General features: G+C 40.4%; 1 protein-coding gene across 1 annotated transcript in view; it reads right to left on the bottom strand.

Moving 5' to 3' along the window:
* The window catches only part of AGBL1 (AGBL carboxypeptidase 1), a 360,790-nt gene that overhangs the window by 221,428 nt on the left and 116,363 nt on the right, over positions 1 to 22,999 (bottom strand). The window contains exons 15-16 of the mRNA XM_014788670.2: positions 18,440 to 18,584; positions 6,481 to 6,634 (exon numbers count right to left, since the gene is read on the bottom strand). Of these exons, the coding sequence (XP_014644156.2) occupies positions 6,481 to 6,634; positions 18,440 to 18,584 (299 nt within the window). The remainder of the gene's footprint in view (positions 1 to 6,480; positions 6,635 to 18,439; positions 18,585 to 22,999) is intronic.

Genomic DNA, 22,999 nt, shown 5'->3' with positions numbered 1-22,999 from the left:
GGTTTGTATTGAAAGAAAGTGGGATTATTGTGAACCACTATTTACGTATGTGCTGATAAATGACAGCAAGAAAGATGAGGAAAAACAAATTTAAGATGGTTTGGATGTTTTTATATACTCTCCCTTTCATGTCTTCTCAAGAAAGATCCAAATTGTTCTTCAAATAGTTTTTGGATGCTCAACTGAGGTTTCTTTGAAAGCAAAGCTGTGACCACGTGCATGGGATTTATACAGCTCACTCTTGTGGGTATACGTCCTCCTTTGGTTCTACCATGCAGACAAACACTTTCTTCTCTGTGCTTCCACTGAACTCTGTTTATCCCTCTGGTAGAACTTGCTATATCATAATGACCTGTTTACATGACTTTCACAAACACACACACACACATACACACAGTTCCTGTAGATTGTGAATGCCTCAATGAGAAGGATTAAATAATATTTATCTTTATATTCCTAATATCTACCATGGTTCTTAGCCCCAGTTGCCTGAAGACAAGGAAACCCCAAGGCAAGAAAATGGCATAGTTCAGTTTCTCTAACTGTAACTCCTTTTACTAAAAATTTCCATAGAGAGAAGTCTTTATGTTCTCATAGTTCATTTTTTCAGTCCTAAGATTTGTCAGGAGCAGTGCTGTACAGAAAAAGAAAAGAAGATGATTTACCTGGGAGACAAGAGGTCTGAGGTCTAGAGCCACCTCTGCCATTAGCCAGCTAGGTTACCAAGAGGGATGATTTCGTGCCCGTGAGCATCAGTCCCTCACTAGCAATTGAGAAATCCAGACTCAGCAGTCTTTACGGAGTTTTTTTTTTTTTTTGGTGAGGAAGATTGGCCCTGAGCTAACATCTTTTGCCAATCTTCCTATTTTTTGCTTGAAGAAGATTGTCCCTGAGCTAACATCTGTGTCACTCTTTCCTCTATTCTGTATGCGGGACGCCGCCATAGCACGGCTTGATGAGCTGTGCATAGGTCTGCACCTGGGATCCGAACCCAGGAATGCTGGGCCCCTGAAGCGGAGCACACAGACCTAACCGCTATGCCACCATGCCGGCCCCTCTTTATGGATTTTTAAGCTCTAAAATTCAGTGATCCCTTAGCAATATCTGGCCCCACATGCCACTAGGGGGAAAAAAAATCCAGAAATTTCCAGAAGTGAGAGGTTTTCACTTCACCTGAGTTTCTGCTTTCCTTGGACCACTGTTGTCACTTCCAGCTCTCCCAGCGGAAAGCTCTGTTCTTCATACCTGATCAGGTGTCTCAGAAAGAGACAAAGGCCAGCGAGGATGGAAAATGATTCCCAAAGAAGCCAAAAGGGGAATTTTGTAACTGTGTATTTTTCCACTCTGTTCTAATTTAAAACCACTTACAAGTGACAACTCCCAACCTGAGGCAGGTGCCTTGTGGTAGCTCATTACACCCTCGGGACCCCATGTAAATCTTTTTTCTGAGAACAGCTATTGTCTTCCAAGGAAAAGCTTTTAGCATAATGGCAGGCTGAATAGAATATTCCTTTTGTAAGAATATTTTTAAGAAAAAGAAAAAGAGATAGGTATTCTTTAACAACTGTAAATGCAGCCTCTTGCTTCCCCCACTTCAGGCCCATGGAAAGAAGATTGTGTGAGCCAGAGGAGACTGTGGCAGTGGAGTGAGACTGTCTCACCTCCAGAGACATCTACAGGGTAGACTCTGCTCTTTTAGATTATAATAAATGCAGGATGGAGATGTCTCTGATTGCAAAAATAGCAGATCCATCCCCTCCCATCCACTTTTGTTGTTTCCGACTTCTCACCAGTCAGTGACCATTCACTTGGAGAAAGAGAGTTTCTAATAAGAGAATGACATTTTCCCTCAGAAAATTCCCACCCATTAGTTCCTCTTCTTGGCTAGCTCTTGACAGTAAAGACAATATTGCTGTAGGGTCTGAATAGATAGATGTCCAAAGGGGAAAATTCAGCAATAAAGCTCCTGAGAAAAATGAAGAATCCATCACCGAGATGTAGCTCCCTAAACCAAAAAGGGACCCAATTTTCTCTGGGCTGAAACGGTAATTTGGAATAGGAGGTTATGGGGGAAATGTGGAGAAGATGGAAAAGTTATCAAAATGATGGGGGTCTTGAATAAGCATTTCTGGGGAATTTCCCCGTGAGGGCAGAGCCTAAAGGAGGGTGATATCCCGGACTGCAGGACAGAGGCCTGGGCGCTCCTCCCTGAGCACCACTCACCGCCATTGCACCTCAGGCTGGTTATTTACCTTTAGCGAGCCTTAACTGCGCCATCTGCAAAATGGAGATCAGGACAAGTACAGAAGGCTCATGACAGCACAGGCAGCGCTTCTGCAAGAAGCAGAAAGCAGGCATGGTTGAGGGAATGGCTGAGCCTGGGAAAAGGCAGAACCATTCCACTCTCTGGGTTTCTCACTCACTTCCACTAGTGTTTGAGTAACCCCCAAGGACCCCCGAAGATTTTCTTTACACTCCAAATTGCTCTTTAGCTCTGCTTAAATTCAGCATCTTTTCTCTGTTCAAATCAAGAAAGCAGACAACATATAACACACACAGGCGCCCACGCACACACACATCTGTTCCTGAAGAGTACACAGACTAAAGAAAATAGGACTTCTCAGCTCTCTGCTTGGAAGTTGCATATTCAAAGTATCTGCTAATCAAAGTACCTATTAACATACAATGTGTTAAAGGATTCAACAAGGCTGAGTGTAATTATGCCAGGACACCATTAACCAATGGAGACTGGTCTCAGAAAGCACTAGTAACAATTTTCTGGATTGATCTTGCCTACCAAACCTATCCCCAGATCTGGTCCTCTGATGCCTTCTGTTCCTGTTGGAGCCTTTGTCCCATTCTCATGGATTCTGCTGACTCGTCCTCACTCATTCTCTGCTCTACAAACCCCAAACGTCCAGGGTTCCTTTGACGTCTAGAATCCTACCAGTTAGGAAGGGCCTGGACTTTCCCGTTCCCCAATGCCTCATCCACCAAGAGTATCTGGTGCAGAATGAGCTGTTTGTCCTTTTGTAACAGCTCCCTTTCATCACCAACTTCTCTTCAAGTCTGTGTCTTCCATAATAGCTTCAGTGACAGTTTCTCAGAGAAATTCCCTGTTCACTGTCCCACTGAAAAGGGCAGAGAGTGACTTTGCTTTTGGAGATCTTGCAGCATTTTGGCTCTGAGGGCTCAAATCTCAAGGTTTGTAAAGTAGCGAGTATTCTCTCTTGGGAGCATTGTGAGAAGGCACCCATCCTCAATTCTCCAGATAGCGATAAAGGATACACCAGGTAAATCTGGCTACCACTGAACTGAAAATATATTTATCAAGAAAGTAAGGCTAAATGCTTCCAGGAAAATAGCTTTTTCTTAAAAAAAAAATGCTTTTGAAAAATAAATCAACCCAAATTAAGCCTTCTAGGAGACTCTCTGGAGCCCAGACCCTGGGAAGAACAAAAAGTAATCAATAAATTGACCTGAATAATCTCCAGCCCCGGGACTTTAGGCCAGACCACCAGGGGAACCAGTCTCGAGCAGGGGCCTTCTCCCTGGGTCTCATACCCATTCTCTTATTTCTTGGGTTTCTAAAACAAGACTGAAGTGATAATCCTACACAGTGGAAAGAAAGTCTTTCAGTACACAAATACCTCCCTGTGAGAGCTAAGTGGCAGCCGCTGAACCAGAAACTAGCCAAATCACAGCTAAATACAACTGCACACCCAAGCTGGCCTAGTTCCGGGGAGGGAGGAAGCAGGTAAGACAACTGAAGCTCACTTGGAGGGAGGCCTGGAGGAAGGAGAGTCTTGAGCTGCTGGCACATTAGCTACTTTCTCCTCCGAAAACAGTGCATCACATTTTGTGGTTTAAAGGAAGTTAAGTGGTTTTATTTCTGATTTACAGGCATGGTTAATTGCATTTTCAAGGGTAGATGGTGTTTATATTGTGCTGTGTTTTTTTTCTTTTAGAAGCACAGCAATGGCATGTGTTCACATATACGTATATTGCAACCTGCAGAGCAAATTTTTTGTTCTGGAGCCCGTCTGAGACTATGTTCCCATCACTGTGCCGAGGCCATGCAATCTCAGCTCTGAGCTGGAATCTGAGGAGTATGAATCTTCTCTCCCCCTTCCTTCCTGCCACAGTCTGAAACATCCACCATGTAAGTGCTTCCATTGGGTTAGAAAACGAAAATAAAATTCATTATGAGCAGGAAGAGGATAATATATTTATTTGTGGTCAATTTAGTGTGAGTTGCTTTAGCAACTAAGCCAGCTTCTAATAATGTGTGGACATAGAACAGGGAGGAGAGGAAGTTCTGGCTCACAGAGTGGAGCCCAAATGGTGATGCTGAACACCTGTTCTGACGACTCTGTTGCACACTTCCTGTGTGTATGGACTCTGGAATCAGAGTCACAAAATCAGAAATCGGAGACCAACACTGACCATAGTATTTAACTTCCTGAGTCCTACTTACCTCATCTGTAAAATGGAGATTCCTAAATTCAACCCCCATTATGAAAGATACCAATTTGCTAAAGGATCCATACAAAGCAGATTTTCAGTGCACGGGCAAAATAGGTTGGAACTCTTCTTGCATGACTTGGAAATAGAGGAGGGTATCCTAGGAAGGGCACTAGCCTTTGTCACTTTTTAGCTCCATGACCTTAGATTAATCCCAGGACCAGCTACCCAATTTGCAGGGCCCATTGCAAAATGAAAATACAGGGGCCCTTGAAAAAAGCTTTTTTAAGAATTTCAAAATGGTAACAGAAGAGCATTAAACAAAGTGCAAGGCCCTTCTAAGCATGGGACCTGCACGCTGTATAGCTGGCACACCTATGAAGATGACCCTAGTTAGTCCCTTCTCCTAGGGCAGAGCCCTGGTTTCCTCAGGATCCAGCTCAATGATGGTGCCTGCAAGTCTATTATGCCAAAAAGAAAATGAACAGGGTCATCTCACCATTATATGGGCCCTCTCCACACCTGCCCAGAACACCTCTTGAGATAAACAACAGCTGACATATTAGCACACGTTGACGAGAGAAAACAGTAAGGATACATGAAAGTGTACCTTTATTATTACTAATCTCACAAAGCAAGCAGAAACCTGCCTCCTTCGATTCATATAAGGGTGTGCTAAGAGATCTTTTCTCTCTTTTTTTTAACTGAACTATTCCAAGTGCCAAACTACTTAGGGGCCTTTACCACGTTTCAAGTCTTCTCCTTAAAGTAAGAATGATCTCTGTAGTTATAATATCAACAAAAGCATCAATGTCACCATAAACAAAAATGCAAAACCAGAGGCAGCTCCATGTCATAATTATGCATTGGGTTCTGCTCAGCTCCTATCTAGAAACTGCACCTGCAAAACACACACTTACATAGATCCACTTTCTTAAATAAATAATTGTTCAACGAACATTGCACTGGAAGGATTACTGTCTCTAACTTCCAAGAACTGCTCATCTGCAAGTGAAAGACTCCATGACTGTTACAGAAATTGCTCTTAGATGCATAACACACATAAGAGAATTTTTGGAAAATCCCTTATTATTCATTAAAGCATTTTAGGGCCTCATTAATTCAGATGGGATAATCAGTTGTTGATTAGCCAGGTTGTTAAGCATCCATTGTCAGATGCTGATGGGCTGTGAGAAATTACATTTCGTATCCACCATAGAGTCACCTGAAAGCAGTTAGCACTTCATCATGTAAGGCTGCATCTTCTGGGGAGGAATTAACTGGATTTTTATTCCCCACTCTTTTCTTTCATCTCCCAAACTTTTCTGTATTGCAAAGCATCATCATTCTGTTTGGTTTTTCTTGCCTAAGTTCTAAAATTACCTCAGAAGCCAACTTTAAAAGCTGGTTGATTACAGGTGAGTCACATTCGTGCTCAGGCTCTAACAGTCAAAGGGCATTTGTGTGTGTGTGTGTGTGTGTGTGTGTGTGTGTGTGTGTGTGTTTTGGTTTGGTTTTACAGTTCTTAGCTAGAGCCTCCTCCACACCATCAGCCCTTCAGATCCAAATGGTCTTCAGTTTATCCAATGGATTCTCCAGCCAGGGCTCCAAAGCTCAACTTCCTTCCTTCCCAAACCTGACTGACTGTGGGAGTCGTATAATGGCAGTAAGCACGGTGACAAAGTCCCAGGATTAGAGGTTGGAAATGTGATTCAGAGCCGTGGTTCTGTTCTAGAAGAGGATGTGACTGTCACTAGTAAACTGCTCTCAATTCCAATGAGTCTTTCATCTCCCTGATGGTTTGCAATTTGTTTTTTCTCCTTTTAACAACAGAGCAACATTAACATTTGCCCTTTGTGTCATGCCGAGAAGAGTTAGGGGTGTACTTCTATAAAGATAGACCACTCACAACGCTTTATGGAGTTTCTAATCTCAAAGAGACAGAGTGCTTCCAAGACTGGGAGGACGCCCCCTCACCATCAGACCTTCAGAGAAGAGGGTCCTCGTTTTACTCACGGAACTGCTCCAGATGGTCAGCACTGTTCGACTCGGGCATGGCCGTGATGGTCACCAGTGGACACGAATTCCCTCCTAGCGTCTGGCAGAGAACCTCTTGCCGGAAGTAGACCTGCTTGGGGTTCACACTTTTTTCCAGGATGTCAAGGTGAGTCTGGAGCAGAGGTGAAGCAGAAGTGCATACTATTCAAGTTTTTGATGATAACAGCAACAGAAAACAGCAACAAAGCTTCTATTCCTGTAACTCCTTGTAGTTTAGAAGTATTTTTGCTAAACTAATCTGCCCTATTTTGGGCAGTAAGTGATTGTAAAGGGGACTCTTCCTACCACCTAGGAGAAGTTCAGTGAGGCTGAACAGGAAGCATCATTCCCACATGTCCGCATAATATAATATCTGTTTTTAAGTTGCACTGAAAGCAAGAGGGAGGGGCATACAGCATCCTCCCCATCACTGTGACATATAAAGAATGTGGCTACCATGAAGAGAGAGCACACCCAGGGGGCTCAGAAATACAAGACAGAGAGCTTCAGTAGCACATAGCACATTAGAACCCAGCAATGTAAGGAGAGTTGTAAGCATATAGAAGGAAAATGGAAAGCAATTGATCCAGGGGGAATGCTAAGCAAAGAGGATAACTAACTAGTAGCAATTGATTTTTCCTACCCTACTTTCCCATTTAAACACTCATTTAAAACACAGAAGATACAAAAATGGAATAACCATTGAAACTAGGACTCTTGGTCAACAATCTTTAAGACCTCTGAAGATATTTTCACTAACTCAAACAGTGAGATTAGTCAGAAAGTGGTTAAGAGATTCCCTGCCACCCTCACTGCATACCCTGACAACAGTGACACACTGACCTCAGTAACCAGAGAGAGAGAAGCTGCCCCTCTCCAACACAAGAACATTAGTGACCAAAAATTATCCTTCCAGCTGAAGATCTAAAGTTTCACTGCAATCAAGTAGGTGTATTAATAGGGCTAAGGAGAAAATGCCCAGCTTGTTTCTGTGACAAATAAGCCTGTGAGATAAATGAAACAAACAAACAAGCATCCTATGAAAATATTTATAAAATAGTCATAAAATATATTATGAAAAGGGGAGTGCTGCCCTCAAAAGGTAGTGGAAGTGTTTACATGTGAAAAGGATTTAGTATAGAAGTAGTAGGCAGGATAATGGCTCCTCCAAAGATGTCCATGCCCTAATCTTCAGAACCTGTGAATACGTTACCTTACAGGGCAAAGGGACTTTGCAGATATGTTTAAGATTAAGGTCTACTTGAGATGGGGAAATTATCCTGTATTATACAGTTCGGGCCAATCTAATCACAAGAGCTTAAAAGCAGAGAACTTTTCCCAGCAGCAGAGAACAAGAGAGACGGCAGCATGAGAAGGACTCAGCCTGCTGTTGCTGGCTTTGAAGACGGAGGAAGAGGGTCACAAACCAAGGAATGAGGTGTCTTCTAAAACTGGAAAAGACTCCTCCAAGAGCCTCCAGAAGGAACTCAGCCCCAACACCTTGATTTCTGCCCAGTGAGACCCGTGTCAAACTTCTAAAGAGCTGTAAGATAAAAAATTTTTATTGTTTAAGCCACTAAGTTTGTGAATAATTTGTTACAGCAGCAATAGAAAACAAATACACCAGGAAACAAGAAAAAGAACTTCCTAGACTAAGTAAAAGTCCTAGCATTGTGGTAGAAATAGACTAAAACCTACCTGTACTCTATTGAAATATTTGAGTTGCAAGGAAAAAAAAAGTTCCAAGGAAAGAAAAGATTACCAGATGATTTTGTGGCCTTTCCTCTAGCCTCAGGGATACCTGAAAGTGTGACCCTGAGTCATATCCTCCTTACAGTTGAGACCCCAAATCATCTATCCCCACACAGCCAATGGCCTACATTAACACTGGCTTTATTATTCCCTGTCTGCAACAATATAACTTTACTATTCTAGGAAACTCTTGCCGAGAAAAACAAAAATTATAAATAAATTTATTGTTCATTCCAGAAACATCTCATCAACTCTTCAATAGAAAGCATCAATTGAGTCTTCGATCAAAACCCTTGGAACCCCTCTCCTCAAGATCCTTGCCTTACAGTATCCACCAATATTAAAGCATTATATCATGATCTTTACCCAATGCTAATCAACCCCCACATTAATATATCTGCCTTTAAACAAGACTTTAAATAAATATATTTATCTCCATAAATATCCCAGCTTTGCCCTTCCCCCTTTGAGACACTATCAAGACTCTGTCACCTTCTCCCTTGTCGTGTATTATTTTTCTATTGCTGCTGTAACAAATTACTACAAATCTAGTAGGTTAAGGCAACACAAATTTTATTATCTTACAGTTCTGGAGGTCAAAAGTCCAAAATTAGTCTTACTAGGCAAAAATTAAGGTATTAGCAGTGCTGTATTCCTTCTGGAGGCTCCAAAAGAACCTCATTTCCTTGCCTTTTCCAGCTTCTGGAGGTCCCCTGCATTCCTTGTCTCCTGGTGCCTTCCTCCACCTTCAAAGCCAGCAATCACATCACTCCCACCTCTACTTCCATGGTCACATTTCGTTCTCTGACTCTGACTCTTCTGTCTCATTCCTTCACTTATAAGGACCCTTGTCATTACATTGGATCCAACCTGATAATCTAGAATAATCTCCCCATCTCAAGATCCTTAACTTAATCATATCTACAAAGTCCCTTGTGTCATGTAAAGCAACATCTTCACAGGTTCCAGAGATTAGAATATGAACATCTTTGTGGGCCATTATTCTGTCCAGCACACCAAGGTAAGAAAGAAACTCAGCTCTGTCTTAGAAACTCAACATTTGACACAATACAAAGTAAAGGAATTGTAAGGAGCATGTCTATCCCAGACAAATAAATGAGAATTCAGCTAAGGCCCAGGTATCTGACCAAAACTCTGTACTTCTTTCTTGTGATTGTTCACTGCTCATGAGTACTAGGTGTTGATGAGGAGCACCTGAACTGGAGATTGGGAGGCAGTCTCATACCCCTGAGGAGACAAGGTGACTAACTGATTGTACATACACAATCACACACAACCAAAGGACCTACATAACTAGCTAAGTATGAAAGCTGAAGAAACCCCAGGGCTGATGGCTTTCCCAGGCTAAGATGGTCCATGCGCACTCAGTTTCATCACTCATGACCACACACTTCCCTAGTGAAGAGTGACTAGGACAAAGGAAGCTGTGCCTGGGAGTCCAGAGACCATCACTAAGCCCCTTCCTTGCATGCTGTGTTGTCACTTGCCATGTATCCTTTCTCAAAGATGAGTACATTTGGTTTTGTGTAAAGCCTAGTCTTGTGTGATTGACTGCCAATCTAAACCCAACACTACCACTCCTTGTTGAGCAGAATGGGGGTTGCACCCTACAATTATGGTTAGTTTTAAAAAGTGAGCGTGTGTGTGTACATAAACCTATACATCTACACACATATATATATATATATATATATATACACATGTATATATATACACAAAGAATCATTCTTGGGTCATAGCCTTCTGCAATACTAGAGGCCAGAGGAAATGGAGTGCTGCTTAGAGTTTGAAAGCAGAAAAGATTATAATTCAGTAAACCTACAACCAGACAAGTTTTTGCTCATGAGCAAATGTAGCTTACAGGCTCAGATATGCAAGAGCTCAGAAAACATATAACCTTATCTTTATTGAAAATAATAACTTGGAGAGATACTTCACTGCCCCCAAATCAAACTAAAGAACAATATAAAAGGACAGTACAGTTAAACAAGATTTAAGTCTAAATGACTATTGAAAACATGGTTACTACATAATACAAACATAAAAAATAATTCTCTAGGGAGAAAATACATATTATCAAATTTTAATGTCATCATCTAGTTCTAAAATGAAATTAAAAAGAGATGTGTAAGGGAGGAATAAAGTAAAAGAAAATATTTTTTTCAACTTAAGTGGACATGGTAATATTATTTAATTCTTGAGAATGGAAAGGCAGTACAGCAAGATGACGAAGAGGGCAGGCTCTGGAGTGAAACTGCCTGGGTTCAAATTTTCCCTAGGGATTCTGGAAAAGTTATGTAAATTCTGCCCTTAACCTCTTTGTGCCTCAGTTTTCTCCTCTTTAAAACATACATAAAAATAGCATTACCTACCTCATTCAGTGCTTGCTGTAATTTAGCCATGTACTATATGTGAAAAGTGCTTGTTATGTGAGAATCATTCAATTTTAGCTGTTATTATTGATGGGAAAATATGTTTATTTCATATATGTTTAAGAACTAAAAGGGAAACACTAGTAGAATTGTAAACACTGAGTAGAAAAATAAAAGAAAATATGGTCATTCCATGTTGCCTAAGAAAGAGAGAGAGGTGGGGAAAGAGAGAGGGAGAGCAATGGAGAGAGAGGAAGGAAGGAAAGAGAGAGAGAGAGAAAGAGAGAGAGAGAAAAAGAAAGAAAAGAAAGGAAAGTAGGAAGGAAGGAAAGGAGGGAGGGAGGGAGGGAAAGTAGAGAGAAAGAAACAAAATCAATGAAGCATGGAAAATAGCATAAAACCAAAATGACAGAAGTAACACCAAAAATTGTTATAAGTAGGTTAAACAGCCTTATTAAACGACAAAAACTTTCAGATTAGTTTTTTAAAATCCCACTGCATATTGTATATAAGAGGTACTTTTAAAGAGAGGAAAAGAAAGCCATGATATGTATGAAAAACACTCCTAAATCATCTCTTTATTTTGTTTGCCTCCACTAAAATATTTTAAAAGAGAAATATTGAAACTAAAAGGATAAGCAAACATAAATTATAGCAAGCATGGCAATAGTAATATATGACAAAGTCATATTCAAGACCAAGTGCATTAAATGGGATTTAAAAATCTTATTTTGATAAAGGGCACAATTCACAATGAACATATAAAACTCATAAATCTTAAGAATCAAATAACATAAGATTGAAATATACAATGCAAAAATGGCAGAAGGGAAAAAATTGTACCAGGAGTGGGAGACTTTTAGGCAGTACCTCAGTCTTGAGTAAATCAATCACACAAAAATAATGATATAGAGTATTTGAACAATGTTGTTTTCTGTAGATATATGTCAAATTTTGTCTTTACAGAAAACGTCCATGGAACTGTAACAAAAATTAATCATGTGCAGGGCTATAAAAAAAATTCATTAAATTTTCAAAAAAAAAAAAGTAAAAGTTGTACAAACCACTTTTTCTGACAACAATTAAATGAAATTAAATTTAAGTAAAAACAGCAAAAATAAAACCATTAGGGAATAGAAAAACATCCTCCCAAGAGGAGCTCATGAAAGAAATTCATGTATTAAAAAGAAAATCAATATAAAATCAGTGTAATTAAAGCCCTGATAGAGGAAGGGCACATGTGGGATCCCAGGAGAGACGGCACAGGATGAGAATGGAAATGCCGCCATCAGAAGGTCAGCCAAGTCTCAGCCATCCTGGTAGAGAGAAAATCCAGCACCTTAGTTAAGAGAATGAAGTCCTGGAGAGATGATACTCTCTGTGATCATAAATAAATTATTTTAATCACTTTCATAAATTTCTAGGTGAAAGCTGCTACAGATATCGTTTATTATTGAAATTCAGACTAAGGGGACTCTGCCTCACAACTACTATCAAGATTCCAGGCCCCTAAACTAGGAAATCAATACTCTTTCCTATAGCATTTCCCAAAACGTATTCTGCAGATGTTACTAAGCTCTGGGGTGTGGACAGGGAGGTGAAGGGCGGGAAATTCACAGCCCAAGCACTTGGAACATGGGAATTAAGGAAAACGAAAACAGTGCCATGGCTGCAGAACTTTTCAGAGTCATTAATATGCCAATATGCATTGTGAACTCTTAGAAGGAAAACCAGCGCACAGCGCTTCATGAATTTATATGACCATTAAACCCTTTTTCTCTAAAGATCTCAGGACACTGGAGTGCTATAGAATATGCTTGGGGAAGCACTGTCTTTGCTGAATTGTTTCTATGAAGGTTTTTTTTTTTTGCCATCAAAGCTATTTGTTTCACATTTTATTATGGCTGCAAGAGTCCTTAGGCGGGGCGTGGCGTGGCAGGGGGAGGCCGTGGAGAGCCTTCTCAAGAAAACTCCTGGCCATCATTCAGTGATGTCACAAAGTTACAAATAGGCCATGGCTCTTTGGTGTCTGATGCCGAGTCTTAAAAAAATAATAAAATCTAGATTTTATAACTCAGATGTGGGAAGCAGGTTTGTCTACGGAAGTCATCAAGCACAATTAGTCACAAGCGAAAAAAGTCAAAAAAAGCATCATTGTGCCCATGAACGTTGTCCTTGAAAACAGTGTCACCTTAATGTGCTCCCTGGAGGCAAATGTGGGAGAAAGCAAAGTTTGAAAGTTTTCTTCTTCTATGAGTTCTCTTAATTTATTTTATTATTATTACATTTTTTATGATCAATAAAATTACAACTCGACAAATGCCTAACATCTTTTAACTTAAGCTCATTTTCTGTAAACTGAAATTATTCATGTAACCATCGTCCTGCCCCTCCCAATGAAAGCTCTGTCCCATTCCACCTGCTCCAAACATGTAACCCCTCTACTCCTAGGGCATTATTCTGTCCCCAGTCATACAGAAGACTCCCAGGAGTAAACCAATTATAAACTTCTGTTGGATTTCCTTTTGCAAAAATGGCTTTGTATTGTTCTCCTGAAAATGATTTTTAGGTGAATGCTCCCAGCTCAGGTCCAGCAAGGCCAGGTCTAATTGGATATTGTTGGGATCACTGATGAGAGAAGCAGGACTTCTGAATGCGTGTGCCAACAACCAACTGTAATTACAGCCCTACAGAAGCCACAGGGCTGGGTTTCTCTATAAAAATGGGAATGAGTTCAAGGCAATTATGGAAACCCCCAGAAAGGTTGTCTTCTTAAAAGAAAATCCTACCCACTCATGAAAGATATCAGGCTGATAACTTAGCCTGCAACCTCTTCGGTGCCTCTCCGCAGGAGTCTTCTGACCCTCTCCTTTATCAGCTATTCCCTTAAAACTTCCATAAAAGACTTCACTTGACCTCAGCAGGTTACCCTTCTGATGGCTACCAATAAAGTGAGAAGCACTATGCTCTCAAAATCGTTCATTTCTTATTGTTATCCCCAAAACTGCTGCACTCTCTGGCCCCCTGATTCAGAAGAAAGCTCACCCCCAACAAGATGGCCTATTTTATTTGTGTACTGCCTAGTTCTCAGTTGTCACTTAAATACACTCATCAGAGAATCGAAGGTTTCTCATCACAAGAGAACAAATGACACCTTTAAGCTAAATAAAAGCAAGAGAACATGCTGTAAGCGGGTTCTAATGAGCTTTCTCAAACTGCTCCAGTCTGCCAATAGCACTCTCCTGACATTAAGCAGACTTACTTAAGTGAGAGAAATGATTAGTCTCTAGGTGTCTACTCACAGATTTGCCAATTACAAAGAAAAGATTATTTTAATATCCTTTTTCCATAAAAAATAAATGAAGTTATATTGCTGATGATTTGGAAAAGAGAGTAAAGAAAAAATAATTATAATCAGCCATCCTAAGACAACCATCAGTAGCCTTTGAATTTATTTCTTCATGGTCCTTCATTTGGATTTTTTTACAACCATCAGTAGCCTATGTATTTATTTCTTTTTGGTCCTTTATTTGGATTTTTTTACATAATTTTTATTTTATTATATTTTGGAATGGGTATCTTCCAATCAGTCAAATGGAGAAAATGATCACACATCATCATAAAAAAGAGAATAAATGCTCTACTGGTTACTATCTAGTATTGCTTGCCAGATGTAGATGCTTGGCTAACACTTCCCACATATCAAATCCATGTCATGTGTTTAATCTTCATAACAACCCATGTAGTAATTGCTTTTATGTTTCTAATTTTACAGATGAGAAAAACGAGGCACTGAGAAGTTAAATAGCTTGCCCATGGCTACACAGCAAGAAAACAGAGAGCTCAGACTCAAATCCAGGCCTGTCTGACTCCAAAACTTGTTCTTACACTGTGCTCAAGACCCTGGAATTCAAGGGTCCTCATGACCAATGACTTCACCATTCATGCACATCTTGGCTCCTTCAAAATGGCCTTTCCTGTTCACTTCCTTCACATCAGGACCCTTTATTGGTGCCTGTCCTTTGCTTTGGCCCATACAAGGATAGGTCCCTGTCTATTGATTATCTGACAGCACTGATTTATGACTTGCTCATTGCATATTTGATCTACCACACGTAAGTCAACATTTCTCAACTGACATGTTTTAAACTCTTCATTTATTCCGAGCCCTTCATAAGAGATTGTGCATATGACATTCTAATTCTCTATTCTTTCTCTCTCTCTCCCTCTCCCTCTCTCCCTTTCTCATCCTACACTACACTCCATTTCATATCTACAGATAATGGTGGTAGCATCTACCACAGTAGGTGTATATATGTCTGGCGAAAAACCCTGCTCTACCCTTTAAGAGCCTTAAGCTCTCCCAACATATGGAATCTACTTATGATCACTTTTCTTGTCTGTTGCCAACTCATACAGTTATAATTCTCAGTGAGATCTCATTTTCTTACCCTTTAAAATGTCCATGAGAAACTCTCTTGGGGCCCCATTTTCAACCAATACTACTGGCTACCTAGGGGCAATCCATAACATAACCCAAATACTTTAACAAGTACTGCTAACAACACTTTAACAATCATTACAATTACTGATAGCTTGATATGGATGATTAAAATAGAACTCCTTTTGTTTGCTTCCTTATTACAATAATATTGTATTTCTTTCTTTTAGCTTTATTTTAATACTATAATTTGGACAATTATCCAGCAGAGTTCCTGGCAAGCATCTGGAAGATATCAATTTGAAAGAACCAAATACTAAGTCTCTTATTATAAGAGAATAATGAAATTTTTAAAGTTGCAAAATTGTATTCATGTTGAAAAACATCCAACATACATGTCCTCTGCTATAAAAATGTCTGTAACTGTTAAACATAATCTTTATTATGAGATTTACAAATTGTGAATTCCACATAGAAATGTATTTTCCACCCCTCAGCATAACCCCCAGGTAACATACAGTTAATTCTGCCCTTGGGGTATCATTCACATTTAATTTATCACTGATATGTTGGAAGACAAACTGTTTCTCCTTAGGACATGTCCAAAAATAAAAATGACTAGTGTACATTACAGAATGTACTCAGTTTGTCCACGATGGGAAGAAGGGTTTTCTAAGAGAAGTCACAGAGTCAATTATTGTCTTAAACCTAGAGAAGACAAAAGACCATGCATTATTGGAAATGTAAAACCTAAAATTGAGTATATGCATTTTTCACCTTCAAGTAACAAATTGTCTTTCTTACTCTGTTCTACTCATTTAGGAGAAATGAAAAGGTATCCCTTTTCCTGTCTCTCTTTCTCATTAACTCTCCTCAAATTTCCCTAGTGGGAAGAGATTCACAGTCAATAGGCTAAGTAACAAGCCAATAAGCATCAATTAACAAGATCTCTCTCTCTCTCTCATAGAGACCAAGTGTCTGGGGGAAGGGGGTTTGCCTTTTTATGTTTTTGTTCCCCCTCCGGATGAAATTATCCTTACGTTGAACTCAGTGGCTCTTGAGCTATTCGTTGATTGTATACTGTAGACCTCGTTCTCTGGTCTGACGAACACAAAAGGTAAGTGAATCCCAGAGGCACAAGCTATTATGTACAATAGCTACTACAACTGCAGTAGGTACTTTTATAGGCACACGTCATCATCAAGTTGTGTGATTATATAATCTCTGATGGTGGTTGAGTTTAAGTCATCAACCCATGGTTATCATCCATAATGCTGAGTGCCATGGATGTGATTCAGCTGGATAGTGTTATTCACCAAACATGCAAACATGGTCCCATTCTTATCCCAAAATGCTCTGATGGGTTCTTGCTAGGTGCCTACAATCTTATTCAAAGCCTCAAATTCAAAGTAAGAAGCCAGATACAGTCAAGGCCTGGCTGAAGGAGTTTCAGCTGTAGGCACCTAGCTAGAACCCAACAGCGCATTTTGGAATAAGAATGGGACCATGTTTGGTGAACAATACTACCCAGATGAACCATATTCATGGCACTCAGCACTGTAGATAAAAACCACGGGTTGATGACTTGAACTTAACCATCAGAGATTATATAACCACACAACTTGATGATGACATGTGCCTATAAAAGTGGACTGCAGTTGTAGTAGCTATTGTATGTCACAGCAAGCAAGGACATTGATCTGATCCAAGAGCAGAAGTTCTTCTGAATTTCTTCTACACTTCCTCTGCAGTAAAGTAGAAAGAGCTCAAGAAGAGGTGTCAAAGGCTGGTGCTCTGTCCCCTGCTTGGCTACTAGCTAGATGTGAGATTGCTACACCTCAATTTTTGCATCTATAAATAATAAGGGTGAATTAGACAATTTCCCCAATCTCTTTGCATTCTAAAGTTTTATATACTAACTGCTACTGAGAATCTCAGCAAGGTCTAAGATATTCTAACAAGTGAAAAAATCAATGTCTTGGACCCATGGATCATTCCCCTAATGGAAAAGGCAAAGACACATTCAAAAAGGAATTGCCTTCCCTGGTAGACTTTTCACGTGCAGTGTTTCACAGGCAAGACAACAAAAACAGCTGTTGAAGGGGATCATGAATCTGTCCTGTTCTGGGTCCCTAAAGGCAACAAGCATGTTTTCTAACAAACATGATTTGTTACAGCATAGCTTGTGATGCACATTTCTTGTATTAACTTCTTGAGATCTCTAAGTGTGATACACAAATAATACCAGTTGTGTATCTTTTTCAATCTGGGAAACAGTAAAAATCTCTCTTTAGGCAAGACAACATATGAAAAGAAGGACAGATGCTCTTTCACGAAGCAGTTAGCCAAGTGGTTTAAGATAATCCTTCTTGATGGAGAAAAATTTTCATTTATACCTGAACATTCCTTTTGAAGGCAAAAATGTTCTTGGTTATTATCTTTTCCAACTCCTTATCACACACTTAAAATGAAAATGTTCATCCTTCAGGTTAAGTGATATATACATTCATATATACACATATTATTATAAATATGCTAATAACATTTTGCATTAACACAGAGGATGAAAGTGCTTTCTAAAAGATACTTGAGCTCATTAATCCTCAGGATATCCATGAAACAGCTAGGGGAAAGGGATAGTTTGCGAACTTTTCTAAATGACAGAAAACTGCATGGTTTATGCAGTTTGCTCAAATTTGTCTAACGAATGTTTTGCAGGGCCTGACAGACATAGGAATGGTAACTTTCAGTTTGGACTGACGTACACTCCACTCCTCACATAAAAAGATTGTGGCCCTCATTTGCAGTGATTTGGTGTTTTATTCTTTCACTTTTTGTCCAGCCTCAAACCTTCCGGCAGCCTCCAGCCCATGGTCATGGGAACAACTGGAAAGCTGAAGTGGCTGCTTGCACACAGACCCAGGGAGTTTCTCCACGCTTCATCTTTCTGCCTTCTGCTTCCCTCCTCTTAGTGAATTGATGTCCTGCAAATCTGCATCTCATCTTACCTTATGGTTTTACACCATTTCAACTTGATAATCCCACTCCAAGCTCCTACTTCATGTTTAACTTGAGGGTATCTTATAGAACCCCTAAGAAATTCCCATGCCTCCTACACTCAACCTGCTGATGGAGAGCACCACATGCCACTTGGGCCTTCTGAATGTCATGGTCATTGCCTTAGCCTCATGCTCTGTTCAAGGGAGGGGGTGGGACAAATATAAAGCCACCAAGTCAGGGACAACAAGCCCTGGCTCCCTTAGGAAGGCCATAGTTCCCCACCAGGATATCTCCTGAATGTCTCCAGGGAAACCTCCAAGAGCCTGGGGTAGTGCTGTAAAGAGGAAGTTACCATGAGGGCTGTGTAGGTATAGGGATAGTGGTAGGCCAGGTAGCAGACATCTTCATCGTGCGGGAAGGTGACAGCAAAGGTGAGGGTATAATAACACTTCCCAGACGCTCCCCCTGTGACAGCTGCACTCTGGCGATAATGATTTCTAGAAGAGAAAGGAGAATAGAGGAGAATGAGGGAGAGGTGGGGGAATAGTCATTTGGGGTTCGAGGTGCTATACACTTCTGGTGTTATATACTGGCAAAATGTTCTTCACTCAAAACACTGGGTGAAATTTAGAAAACAGAGAAATGTACAAGTGAGCTCACTGCCAGGTCATGAGCCAGATCAGCAACATCTAAGCTGGTCCATCTGTCTTCCAACTGTGGCATATATGCCATAGGCCTTTCCTTGCTGTGTCTGAAAATGGAGGCTATAGAGTCACTGAGCTAGAAAATAGAGGAAAATGTGAATAATTCTGCTTTTCCTGGGAGTCTACTGCAGACATACCCTTTATTACCCAAATGTGGGTTCCTCCAACCCCTCCCTCTCCCCAGATCACACAGAGTACAGCTCATCCTTCCCTTCCACCTGCCAAGTGGGTTTATCAGCAATCACTACTATGCTGAGTTCTAACTCAAGCCATCACTACTATATGTTGAGTTCCAACTCTACAGTTAACACATGTCATGTTATGTTATCATTGCAAGAACCAACTGTGTGGATGAAGAAACAAAAGCTTAGAAAAATTAACTTGTCAAAGGTCGCAAGGCTAGTAAGTGGTCCATACAAGACTCGAACCGAGATCTGTCTGTCTGCAAAGCCTTTGTTCTTTTCACTACACAATACTTGCTTCCCAAAGGAACACATTTGTCACCCCAAATGTGATTTGGCTTCTTATAGCTTGAGAGTGCACATTTTCCTTTGTCAAAGATGAAGAACCAATTTTGATACTTCAGAGAACAGTATCAAAGTAAATTGCACCCAGAAGTACGTTCTGAGCAATATTTTCCCCACACACTGCCAGTTATGCTCTCGCCTTGCCTGTTGATGCTGAGACAGCTGTGCAGGCTTTCCTGAGAAATGTTATCATCAAGTCTGCATTATAATGCAAAATCAACCCGGACACCAAAGATGTAATTCCACCTTTGAACATTTACAACATTGGCTTACTGGTCCATTGTGCTTCTGGGTTTTATTGGGGAAAAGGGTGAGGAGAGGTGAAAAATAACATAATTATTCTGTATGTTCTTAAAAATATAAAAAACATGGGGGCCGGCCCGGTGGCACAAGCGGGTGGGTGTGCATGCTCCGCTGCGGTGGCCCGGGGTTCACGGGTTCGGATTTCGGGTGCGCTTGGCGGGCCATGCTGTGGTGGCGTCCCATATAAAGTGGAGGAAGATGGGCACGGATGTTGGCCCAGGGCCAGTCTTCCTCAGCAAAGAGGAGGATTGGCAGATGTTAGCACAGGGCTGATCTTCCTCACAAAAAAAATTAATTAAAAAAAATGTAAAAAATATGGATTATTCTTTTCTGACTTTTTGCTGCCGTCGTGCCACCCCACCAAAGCAAAACAATCAAGTAAGCAAGAGAGAAAGAAATAGAAATCTACTGTCTTGTTTCTTGTGGTTTTGTGAGTTTTTAATATTTATAAAACTAAGAATGGGAGTAAGAGATGTTGGTTGTCCCATGGACTATGGCCTGATATATTTCTCTTGCCTCAGTTTCTGCCAACACAGCGTCCTGGGGCCTTGCTCATTCTAGGGAAAGAAGGATACCACAGTGTAAGCCCCAAGTGACTATCTCACCCAGCTTTTCAGCCTCACATTAATAGGACCCATTTCCTTTGTGACTACAGAACTAGAAACTTCAAAAAGGCATTTTCACCCGTGGTGCCATCTATATCTTGATACCTAATTGAGTCTACTTTCTCCAGATTTCCCCAAAGTTCTGTAGTTTCTCCAGGGCTAGCACTCTGGTTATTAGAAAGAAGCAGATGGTAGGTCAGAAAGCATGCAAGCCACATATGCTGTACCTTTTATTCTCTTTTTGATTTCACTAGTGAAGGCTCCACTGCAAACACACATTCAGTTTACACCTAGCTGAACCTAATCAATTACAACTTTCTACAATGGAAGAGCCAACTGAAATGAAATGAGCCAGTCAAAATGTTCAAAATTTTGACAACCAATCAAAATGTGGAAGAGAGCTTCATCTGTAAGCATACATGTATGAGAGCACACATACATGTGCACACTCACGCACACACACCCCACATATACATATTCATGAATGTAAAGGCAGGGGGAAACACACATCTAGTGCCTCACCATCCCCAAGTTCTTCACCTACAAACAGTGGAGACAGAGCCTGCACCTTTCCTCAAGATTAATAGATGCCCTTGAGGGCCCATGGGAGTGTTCTCCTTTGACTTGAGCCTTGCCTCTTTACTACTAAGACACTGAAGTCACAGGCACATTCACTCTAAGCCAACTCAACCTTACCCCACCAGGCACAGGAGAAAGCAAGAAAGAGAGAGAAAGTGAGAATGTGAAATCCCCACCCCTATGCTCTTGCTGCAATTCAAACCAAACCTGAACTCCAGGGAAGGAGCAGCTACAGTGAAACGGAAAGAGAAGTTAAATGGGACAATCCTTAGCTTCTGAGCTTCTGTGGGCCCAGGTCCTAGTGATTTAAGAGTAAAGAATTCGAATGGTAGTTTTAGCTATATGAAATCTATCTTTTCACATCCCCAACCCACACACATATACCTGCTGTGGCTTAGTGAGCAAGATTCTCATGGGCAAGACTAAAATCTCCCCACTTAAAAGCCAGCCCTCTCCAGGATGGCTGCAGTCTGGCGGAGTTTAAGAAAAATGGTTATCACCTCATTTAGGATGAGGTTCAGCTAAAGGAGATTCAGTTACAACCCTAGTCCAGGGTCTAAACTCTAGCTGAACCGAAAGCAAGTGTCAGGCTTCCCCGCTGGCGTACCCTGGTGGCCATACTGTAGAAGGAGGATCCAGTTAACTCTACTCTAGCGAAACCTTCCTCTTCAGAGACTTTTAAACTTTCCCAAGATCACCTTCTTCAAAGTGAAATGTTTGATATATCTCTAAAGGAAAACACTTGGCTTGCTACAATTCAATTTGTCCATGACGAAGTAAGAGCCCATCAACAAGTTATTTTTGTTTTCCCAATTATGACGTGAACATATTGAGGGATGTTTGCAAGGCAATAACATTTATCCCTCATATTTTAAATGGTTCCCATGTTCTTCCTTTGTAAGGAAAACCCTTTCCTTCTTCCTCATTCAGCCAACTCATCTTCTTCCTTCAAGACTCAATTCAAGCGTTTCCTCTTTTAGACCTTAGACTCCAGGAGTAACAATTAGGATGCTTAATGTATTTTATCTCCAATCCTAATGATATCCTTTCAAGGTATTATTACACACACTTTACAGATGGGGAAATTGAGGCTCACAGATGTTAAATGTCTTGAGCAACTCCACACAATGAGCACAGTAAGCAGGATTCAACCCCAGGTGTGGGCTTACTCCAAAACCAAGATTTTTTTCATTAAATCACCTCTCTTAGGAATGGATAAAAGGACAAGAGGTCTTTTGGCCCAATTCAGCAAGTAAGAATTTGAAATTTTAGTCTTCATAAATCAGGGATGCCTATAAAGTCTAAAATAACAGAAAGAATGTAAAATCATCCAGGTGAGAGCTGGTGAAAATGATCCATACCATTACGATTCTTTATGCCATTGGTGTTTGATGCCACTAAATGTTTCCACTAATTGTTAATAATAATTGCTAACATTCATTGAACACCTACTACATACCAGACACTGTTCTAAGCTTTCCACGTGTTTTATCTCATTTGATTTAATCTTCAGAACAGCTCTATCAGGTAGATACTATTATTATCCCATTTTACAGATGAGGAATATGAAGTTGAGAAAGCTTAGAATAATTTGCCCAAGATCACACCATTAATGAGTGGTAGAGGTTTGATTCCAAGAGCTTTCTCTCCTCAATCTACCCTTCTAGGTGGAGAAGAAGGCTGATGAAAATCAAGTGTGCTCTCAGATTTGCCAGATCCTAAATAGTTTATCTTGGGTCAAAGATGACCCAGGCTGGTTAGATCTAGCCATTCCACAGTTAAAAGGCTCCCCTTTGTGTTTCCATTCCCTGAACCATTTATCTTCAGAAGAATCTGCACTTTTATAATCATAAAGCCTTCAATGAAGCAAGGAGCAAAGTACACAAATGCATAGTTATGAATTCAATCTATTTCCATTTGTACTTAAAAATATGCTGGGAAGTCATTTTTTTTCTATGTGTGCATGAAATAAGCAAATGCCAAGACAGAGAGTGAATTAGATAATCTTATAATGGCGATGGCTCTGTTTAACAAGGGTACATCATTTCACTCAACAGGATCTAATAAGGCAGAGCAGCCAAGTCACCAGGCTTCCCTGTGTCTGCAGCATTTCTAATATTCTATATAACACCAAATCTCTCTCCTGAGATCCCTGGGAAGGATGCATGATGGCAGACCTCTTATATGACATTCA

This window comes from Ceratotherium simum, chromosome 3 (genome assembly GCF_057802395.1).
Source record: "Ceratotherium simum simum isolate JZ-2026a chromosome 3, ASM5780239v1, whole genome shotgun sequence".
In the NCBI taxonomy this organism is placed as follows: Eukaryota; Metazoa; Chordata; class Mammalia; order Perissodactyla; family Rhinocerotidae; genus Ceratotherium; species Ceratotherium simum.
The sequence above is the reverse complement of the archived record's forward strand: the minus strand, read 5'-3'. Positions and strand labels throughout refer to the sequence as shown.